General features: G+C 44.5%; 2 protein-coding genes across 3 annotated transcripts in view; both read right to left on the bottom strand.

Moving 5' to 3' along the window:
• Positions 1 to 10000, bottom strand: part of LOC140374501 (vitelline membrane outer layer protein 1 homolog) — a 321142-nt gene that overhangs the window by 82178 nt on the left and 228964 nt on the right. The gene's annotated exons all lie outside the window — the stretch shown is intronic.
• The window catches only part of rpz5 (rapunzel 5), a 6712-nt gene continuing 1153 nt past the window's right edge, over positions 4442 to 10000 (bottom strand). For both annotated transcript variants that reach the window (XM_072460590.1, XM_072460589.1), the window contains exon 2: positions 4442 to 5741. In XM_072460590.1, coding sequence (XP_072316691.1) covers positions 4512 to 5696 — 1185 coding nt within the window. In that variant the 5' untranslated portion in view covers positions 5697 to 5741 and the 3' untranslated portion in view covers positions 4442 to 4511. The remainder of the gene's footprint in view (positions 5742 to 10000) is intronic.

Raw genomic sequence — 10000 nt, 5'->3', positions numbered from 1 at the left:
ATGATTATGTCACTGATGCTAACAATATAGGTTATACAATAATGTAATTATTGGTAACACAAGAGTACTCTAACTTTTATTACACAGTAGTGCAGTAACTTAATACATTCGTTTTCCAGGGCAGTAACGAGGTTACTTAACAAGTGACTTTTAAAAGTAATGTTACTTTTAAAAGTAATGCTACCCAACACTGGTTTTGCCCTCCGAGGCAACTGCTGTTGTGATTTTGGGCGTAACAAAAATAAATTGAATTGAAATTGAACTGTACTGGTCCTAAAGTACACACAGGCTTAAACATCATCTTGAACCGAATCAGAACCAGGTCTTTAAGGTCTGAAATATAAATGGCATTGCAATGAGTCAATAAATGTTAAAAACCTAATACAGCCGAGTACAGCACAACAGAGCTATCATTGTGCACTTGGACAAACTCATCTTACCATGCAATATGGGCCGGCCCATGGCCCACTTTACCATGATGGGCTGGGGCCTTTTGCTTGGTGCTAATTGTGGCATCTCTGCTGCTCTTCACAGTAGGCCTGACATGTTTGCAAGTGTTCATTGCAATGATGAGCCGGACCATAATGCTTAGTGGGCCAGGTTTGGCCCGTGGGCTGCCAATTGAGTGGCCCTGGTTTAGACCATCCTCACATCAAAAGGCTGGGCCTGTTCCATACTTTAGCTCCAATGCATTTTTAATGGCAAACGACACAAACGATGACACACTAGGACTGTTTAGCGACACACACGAGTGACACCAGAGCGTACAAAACATGACCACCAGTATTAATGTTATTGATTACCTCCAAAATGAGCATAAATGCAAATGACCAGTTTAATATGTCTTAAATCTAACATCATGCTGGGCTATATTATATAGAGACATCTCTGTGGGTGGCCCACCACCCGGGTGCAGATTGTGTGGAGTATTCCAGGCAAAGCAATAACATCTCAATGGAGAGTGGCATATCCTTCATCAGAAAAGTAACTTTAAGATATATCCAGATTTTATATTCAGATATATATTCAGATTTTTTCAAATGATCTGAGCTTAAGTGCTACTTGTGGAGCAGTATTTGTCCCTGCGGTGAGTGCACTCATGTCCTGTTTGTGAGCCAGTCCTGGGACCACTTCTAATGCACTAATATGATTTGAACAAGACATCTGACCTCACATTTCCCACAGTCGTGTTATTGGACACAGCAGCAGCAGCACAGCCCACCTCAGCTCCAGCAAATCCAATAGAGCCCAGGCTTTGGTCCATTACCTGAGCTTTTGTGCTCCCTCACTTTCTCTTTTTACCCAGAAAAACTGCACTACATGAGACAAAGCCACTCTACAGCATGAGACAGAAGAGAGGGAGAGAGTGAAGAGGAAGAGAGCGTAGAGAGTGAGTGGAATAAAGATCGAGACACGAGTGAGTAGAAGGAAAAGAGGGTGAGAAGAGAGCGTGAACAGGAAGAGAAGAGGGAGAGAAAAGAGAAAGAAGAGGGCGAGAAAAGAGAGTAGAGGCAAAGTCAGAGAAGATAGAGGCAGTGGGAGAGTGAATGGAGAACAAAACAGAGGGAGAGAGAGATGGAGAAAGAGAAAGAAGAGCAGTGTAGTGCAGTGACGAGACAAGTTTCATTTTGTTCTCAACGATGGGTAGAATTTGATGATGTCATGATTTCAGGTTCATTTTTGTGCCGACAGAGACGATGTTGCACGGATCTGTCTGAGTTTGGCCTGAGACGCAGCGGAGGAGGAGGAGGTGGAGGAGGAGGAGGTTTAGTTCAGGTGCCTTCCTCTATTTATTTGGCTGTGATCTGCTCCCGGGACTGTGGACAAACGTCACTGCCTTTGTTCCATCAAATAACTGAGTAAACAGAGCAGAGTGAGGAGCACTTTGACAAACGTAACTTACAAAGCCTCACAGAATCTCAGCACTCTTCGGATATTCTCTGTACGTGGACCTGATGTTGAGTCACACCACAAACGCCACTGATCCCTCGGTCCCTATAGTCTGTAGTGCACTTGACTGTGGTGCACTACGCTCACTTTACCACATGTGAAGAGCCGCTCCCTGTGAGAGCCCTGCAGTTTGCACAAGGCACTTTGACACACAACCCTTTGATACGTCATCCTCAGGCAAACACGGGGATTATGGAACATCTGGTCAGTCCGGTTCTCATGTATTATTTAATAAACCAATTCATGGAATAACAGGTAAAGACATTCATTTGAATTGGTTCTTTTGGTTGTGTGAATGTCTCCATGAGGTCTAATTCTGAGTTAGCCCTGTAGTTTAGACTCACAAACATACAAAATACATGAAATACATTCTTGGATCAGTTTAGCAGCTCAGATTTCAGGCTCCTAGATTTAAAATGTGAAATTTGAACAGAATCACTATTTTTAAAAACATACCATACATCTCAGTTATTAAAGGGGCCAATTTAACCAATTTGTACATGTAATAAAGTAAAATCTGTTTTGTGTCTGTACAGATATAGTGTATAAGCAGCTCTTAGGGAGAAAATTAGAGCTACTATTTGCTGTATTAAAGTGCTATATGACACGATAGACTGATATTACAAAAAGACAGTTAAGATTATTATGTATAAGATTTTGTACCAGAGATTTTTTAGGATCATAATTTGACTTCCTAATTATAAATTATGTTATGACTCTACAACCATGCTCTACTTCTGTCATGTTACACTGATATTTACACTTTTCGTCACAAACTGACACTTGATTGGTGTAAAACTCTCATTTATATTTTCAACAAGTATTTTCCCACTGGAAATAAAAACGTAAAAAACAAACAAACATAAGAGTACATTGTCAAATAAAAAGGACTGGATGACTGCAGCTTTTATTGAAGCCAACAGCAGAGTTAAACATGAGTGATTTCCCTGCAGCTTTTCATATGCGAGCAAAAATAACATCACGGACTGGTTTTATTCAAATGTGGTGAAACACTGACACGTACAAAGCCTTCTGTACCCTGCCACATTTTCACTGTGGGAGTTTCAGGATGGAAGGTGATGACCTGGAATGTTCCATAGAATGTTCCACAAAATGGCATGAAACTAAACAATCCACAGAGACAAGCAGGTGAAGGCTCGGTACACAGCGAGAAGGTCCTGGGATCCATTCCCGGATGGAGCGGGGCCACTATGTCGGTGGTGCATTATTGTCCAGAACAAGGTCAATAAACTAAACTAAACACTTTTACATGTGTTTTGTACTGAGGCTCTGGATTCACTCCCATAAGGTCACGTTGTTGTCAGTCAAAAATAGCTCTGTTTTTTCATAGTTAACTCTAAATATCTGACTCTGCCATGGCCTCAGTATGGAACTGTACCAGCCTTTAGAATGTAGGGTTTCTGTTTAAGAACACCTGAAGGGTCAATAAAAAGGACTGTAATTGAATAAATGAAAGAAAGAGTTATTGTATTGAACAGTATATATGAAAAAATAAGAAACATATATTTTTTTTTAATTAACTAACAAGCTAATTAACACCACCCCACTCCCCATCCTCACCCCACTGAACCAGTCGATTGAAATGTATACTTCCAACAACTAACTGATGAACCTCCTCACCCTGAGCCTGCATTCTATCCACGGGTTTCAGAAGGACAAATCAGGACCATTGTCATACGCCCGATTTTGACTGGCCGTGATTGTTTTGCTGAGTGTGTGGACTCAACATATGCTGTAAGTTAGCATCAGTGGAAACATGGCAAATCAGAGTTTGGTTAGACCGGTACGGTTCACTTCAGACACTGGAGACCGTTTTGGACCAAACCGAGCAAACCTGTCAAAACAGGGATCATGGAATTCACAATTTAAAACAAAATGTCTTTTAAATAGGGAACAAATCCTTAAAATATTGCATTTAACAGGAAGCTCATGGAAACAATACGTTACAAGTTAGTCTGGTTTATTTCTTTCAATAAAACCTATAATTACAACCGATCACCAATACAACTTCGAGATACAACTTCGAGCGTGTAAATGAGAAGGATAATTACCCTCTCGAAGTTGTATTGGTGATTCCTTCATGTTTGAGTAGTCGTAATTCTCTGTCATTTAGCCTTTTTGGCATTACTGTGACCTGCAGCTTTTTGTAGCAGAGTCTGTCACACTGGTCCCACAGATGTGGTGTGATGACTGTGATGTCTTTGAAATGAAGTTGAGCTTTCTAGCAAGGTTTAACATGTCCACGTGTGATATTGGCATTGACGCCAAGATTTTAGCCAGTATCTGGTCTTTCTAAGTGCCTGTATCAGCAGGTCAATTTATCAGTTGGCCCTGAATCAAATCTAAATGGAGCGATACCAGACAGACTCTGTATAGAACACAAAGATAAAGCTATGAAATCTCTCCCCAGCAGCATTTGCATGATTACACGTACACATACATGCCACAAGCCCACACACAAGCGCCAATATCCACATGACAGACATTTATATAGACTCCAGTATCATACATTTGAACATAGTGAGAATAAAGATCGTCTATTATTCAGGGTGCACACACACGTATGCCCGCTTGTGTTTGCCATAGTAGTAGCACTCCGGCTGGAAGTTGTTGGTCTCCACTACCTCCTTGTAGTGACTGACGGCGTGGACCAGGCAGTTGGGGAAGCTCTTGTTCAAACCCAGAGCCACCCGCATCATGTTCCCCTTCAGCTTCTGGTTCTCGATCTGCTCTGCAATCTGTGCCTTGTTTATGGGCTTTGGGTCCACGCAGAAAGACACTACCACCTTGACATTCGCCTTGGTCAGGAAATCAAACCAGTTGGCGCCACCGCTACCGTGACACTTCTTCCCCGCCAGCCAGTTGAAGAAAAAGATGCGCTCCCTGTTGTTGAAGACTCGGATGGACCAGCAAACCCAGTCATACTTTTTGATTAGCGAGTCCAGCAAGGTCTTGGTGAATTCCATGGTCGCGGGTCCCGGGTTCTCCTGCAGCTGTTGCTCCAAGTCCGCCTTGGCCTGCACGGCGAAGTTCTGCGTACAGTCCTCCACGGCCACCTTCATCCTCGTCTCCACGTCCTCCATGCGCTTCTGCCACTTTAGAACCATCTCCTCGCCCACCGTCTTTTCTGTAAGTGCTGTGTGGCCCATGACAGCAATGATGCCCACCACAAAGAGCTTCTTCAGGCGGGCACAGAAGTCCTCCACGGCCCTTCTGTTGCGGCGCTCTGTGGTGACTACGGTTTCAAGCATAGGGTCACCCGCCATGTTTTCCCCCGTCAAGGAATTGTACAAAGCATCCAGGTTTAAGTCTCCGTCTGTGTTCTCAAAGTGGCTGATGAACTTCTGCATCTTCTTCTCCTTGAACTTGGGGCTGGCGTTCACAAAGTCCTGGAACTTCTCGTACTGGCTGAGCATCTGCGCCTCTTGGTCGAAGTTCTGCTTGTTCATGGAGGTCTTCATCAGCTCCAAACCGATCTGGTCGATCTCGTTTTGGATACCTTCCAGTTTGTTGTTGACCTGCTCCAGCTGTTGGGTGAGGTAGCGGGCTTCCTTTCCGTCCGGGTTGCTGAAGATCTCCGCGGAAGCCACGAAGACGGCCTCCAAGATCGGATGCAGCTGACCCACGGTGGCGGCCAGCACCTCGGAGGCCTGGCCCATGATCTCCACGCCCTTCTCGATCTTGTCCCTGTTTTGGACCAGCCAATCTGCGGCGTTGTTCATCATTTTTGGAACCTGGGTCGTCCTCACTTTGCACACAACTGCTGTCGCCTGAAAGAAGCAAGAACGTAAAAGGCTTGTGAGAAATCATCGTCAAGGTTGGTACATATCTTGCATAGACAGCGAAAGATTACGACATACTGCAAATCATGGGGTGTGTAAAAATCTTTGTCAAACGCTGAGGCTAGGTCTTGGCTTAGCTTACACTGGTTCCCCGGAGAGCTTTGAGGGAGAGTCGTGTTACGTAATCACAACTGAACACAATTACGCCATTAGCATTTCGCCTTGTGTCGTGGAGACTGCAATGAAGAACAGAGGGGCAGCATGGTGTAAGGGTTTTTTTGAGCATTTAGGGTGTTTAGGTAGTTTAAAGAGGCAGTCTGGGTAAAGAGTCTGAACTGCATTTATCGAAATGTTGTTGGAGATATTTTGTACAACCCAAATTACAACAGTTACAGTTGTGACGTGTTGTCCACCTCCGGCCCAGAGAAAGACTGCTCTATACATTGATTTCAGCTTCCTATTATATGCAACATTTTGAGGACTTTTTCATTTTTAAAAGACATAATATTTTTTTTTAAATTGTTAATGGTACTGATTTATTTTCAAACCCGTGGATAAGTTTCGTGCCATTCAAGCCAAACATCTCTGAGGAGAATCCATGGGTTTTAGAATGATGTATATATTATAGAATGAAACTGACTATGATCCGAGCTGGGATGTGCCACAGAAATATTTAGTTTAGTCTCCGCACTGCACATAATCTATAATGTCAACAGCCGAACTTTTACAATCCAGCTCCTGCCTGGTTCGAAAAACAGTTGTGTTTCTTCAGATAATTAAAGCAATAGAACGGCAAAATGTGCAGAGGTCGTGCCAAAAACTCATGTAACACTCATTCTTTCCTGTGTAAAGACCAGAAAGCTGCAGTGAAACTCTGTGTGAATCCCCCACTAAACTCTTCCAGAACACTGCGTTTGGAAGACCCAGAGCGCTGACGAGGCGCTGGAATGTTTCCATGCCACCTGTACGCCCTCGTTTGTTTCTACATCAAAAACCTACTCGCTGTTTGGGTTGAGGCCATGTCTTTCTCCAGAGCTCTGATCGAAGCTAAAGTCCTATTCAGACAGTATTACTTATGGACCTCGCCTAAAATATCATTACTGCAAATGTTGCCTGTGTTTTTAGCCCGTGGAAATCGCCCATGTGTGAAAATATCTGTAGAAACTCAGAGGTCGTCAGGTAAATCTAGTCCTGCGTATATAAATGCTTATGTATGTGATTTTTTTGGTCCGAATTTGAATCAATATTAATTTGCCATGGATCATTCTCCAACCCAGTTTGTTTTTTCTGCAATTAATAAGTAAAAAATACAAATCGAACTTTGGTGAAGACATGACATGGACGTTCAACCGGTGAGGGAAAGTTTGGGTGCTTTTGCAAAGATCAAAGAGCAAAGATGTAGATCAAATGGCTGTTTCAGTTTGAATGGATTAAAAGAGAGAAGCTACAACTGTTTTATTACAAATATAATTGCATGGCTGCCAATGTGTAAGGAAGTATGTCTGACGCTACAGTATACTTAATGCTACAATAGAAACAACGCTTGAATGAATTAGAAAGTATTTTTTTTAATTTGAGTCTGTAAAAACAGGTGAATTACTGACATGGCTTGAACACAAAAAACATCGTACTTTTGATATGACAGACGTTCTAATCTCGTCTGAATAGGGAATCATCATATGAAAAATAATATTAAGAAAGTGTCTGGCTCAGCTGCCCAATACATGCATTCGCACACCCGGGAACTTGTGCAGTGGCAACCGAGTCCGCCATTTTGAAAGGGGCACAACAGCACGTCTACTACATACGAAATCCAGGAAATATGAGGCCAAAATGCCAAAAAACTGCGTTCTGTTCGGACATCGCTCTGTTGACTGACCAAGAAATGAGAGCTTTGTTGTGTATCTTAGTTTTGCCGTTATCGTCTAAAGAATCAAAGTATTCGTAGCTCATGATGCTGTAGAAAAGGATGCAGTCGTGTTGGTTTTTATATATCGCGTGCCCCTTTTAAAATGGCTGCTATGGGGAAGTCCCGGCTGTATGACGTCACCGCCAACGCATGTATACTTCAACCTCAAACAACAACTTTAAAAGCCCATTTCGGAGCGTAACAATATCTTAAGTTCATCGCAAAAATGATATTGTGTTACTTTTGTCAACATCGTCCAGCTTTTACAATAAGTCGTCTTGTAAAGCAGTTTAAAAAGCTGTACACTGAACCTGTTTTGTTCCACTTGTGGGAGAAGTTTTTCCCACACGACAAACAAAACGGCCGGTCGTGTCAGCACATGCACAGATCCGGTTTCATGCCGCGCCCTCACCTCCTCCTCTACACCTCGCCCTCCTCACCTCCTCCTCTACACCTCACCTCCTCACCTCCTCCTCTACACCTCGCCCTTCTCACCTCCTCCTCTACACCTCGCCCTCCTCACCTCCTCCTCTACACCTCACCTCCTCACCTCCTCCTCTACACCTCACCTCCTCACCTCCTCCTCTACACCTCACCTCCTCACCTCCTCCTCTACACCTCACCTCCTCACCTCCTCCTCTACACCTCACCTCCTCACCTCCTCCTCTACACCTCACCTCCTCACCTCCTCCTCTACACCTCACCTCCTCACCTCCTCCTCTACACCTCACCTCCTCCTCTACACCTCACCTCCTCACCTCCTTCTCTACACCTCGCCCTCCTCACCTCCTCCTCTACACCTCACCTCCTCACCTCCTCCTCTACACCTCACCTCCTCACCTCCTCCTCTACACCTCACCTCCTCACCTCCTCCTCTACACCTCGCCCTCCTCACCTCCTCCTCTACACCTCACCTCCTCACCTCCTCCTCTACACCTCACCTCCTCACCTCCTCCTCTACACCTCGCCCTCCTCACCTCCTCCTCTACACCTCGCCCTCCTCACCTCCTCCTCTACACCTCACCTCCTCCTCTACACCTCACCTCCTCACCTCCTTCTCTACACCTCGCCCTCCTCACCTCCTCCTCTACACCTCACCTCCTCACCTCCTCCTCTACACCTCACCTCCTCACCTCCTCCTCTACACCTCACCTCCTCACCTCCTCCTCTACACCTCGCCCTCCTCACCTCCTCCTCTACACCTCACCTCCTCACCTCCTCCTCTACACCTCACCTCCTCACCTCCTCACCTCCTCCTCGCCCTCCTCACCTCCTCTCTGGCGGCACTATCAGGGACGAGCAGGAACTTAACTGGAGCCGGGTGGTGACGCTGATAAACGCAGTCGCCGGCCACAGTTAGATTTACGATGTGTGTTTTGTAACGCCGCAGTGCTTAAGAAGAGACGGGAACAAGAGCCAGGTCCAGGACTCTGCAAACACTGGAATCTGCTTTGCATTCGGATTATGGATTATGTTGTTTTGACTCAAAAGATCCATTTTAATTGCAAATTGCTGGTGTGTTAAATCAAATAGAGCCCTCTCTGCGCTGCTGTGGTTGAGCGGCGCACGCACCTGCCATGACGACAGGCTGCAGTGTTGTGAGTACGATTCCAACTCTGACAATTTGGTGCAATGTCCTTCCCAGGTCTCGTTCCCATTTCTCACTACACTGTCCTGTCCAATAAAGCCTACAGGCGAAACACCCTTAATCTGACATTATACTATATATATTTTAAGTATGTTAAGTATTTATAGGTCCAAAGGGACGTGGCACACTCGTTGGTGGTGCCATTTTGAGGACAGAAGAAGGGTTAAAGGAAAGACCTTGTGTGACACCAGAACAGCTTTAAAACAGCTTTTTCAGACACAAAAGTGAAGCAGAGTTAAATCCCTAAAACCGTCAATCAGCTCTCATCCTGTGTCATATTGTGACATTTTCTTACAAAGATGAAATGTTTAATCATTAGAAGAAGATGGCTTGAGAAGGTTCTGCTTTTATTAACTTACTCGGGTGGAAACAGGATTGACTAATGATGAGAAGAAAAGTTGGGTACCCCAGCTTTAATCATGTGGCTATGCTAATGAGCTATTAGCCTCATTTCCTACCGTCCAGGTTTTATATCATGGGATCAGACACAGAGCGGCTGGTGACGAGGAAGTTTACATGTCGATCAACAGAAAAAAGCTGTGGTAAGTTTCAGTCAGTGACTCGCCACAGTCGATCCTCTTTTCATTTTCAGTGAGACATGACAGTTGTGATACAACATACGGCCCTCAAAATGGCCCCTACAACAAACAAATCACGTGACTTGAATATAAATCAGCCATTTCACCTTTT

This window comes from Eucyclogobius newberryi, unplaced genomic scaffold (assembly GCF_026437365.1).
Source record: "Eucyclogobius newberryi isolate DKJ021-1_F unplaced genomic scaffold, fEucNew1.0.hap1 SCAF_3, whole genome shotgun sequence".
NCBI lineage: Eukaryota > Metazoa > Chordata > Actinopteri > Gobiiformes > Gobiidae > Eucyclogobius > Eucyclogobius newberryi.
Note: the sequence above shows the minus strand (reverse complement) of the source record. Positions and strands in the feature narration are given on the sequence as shown.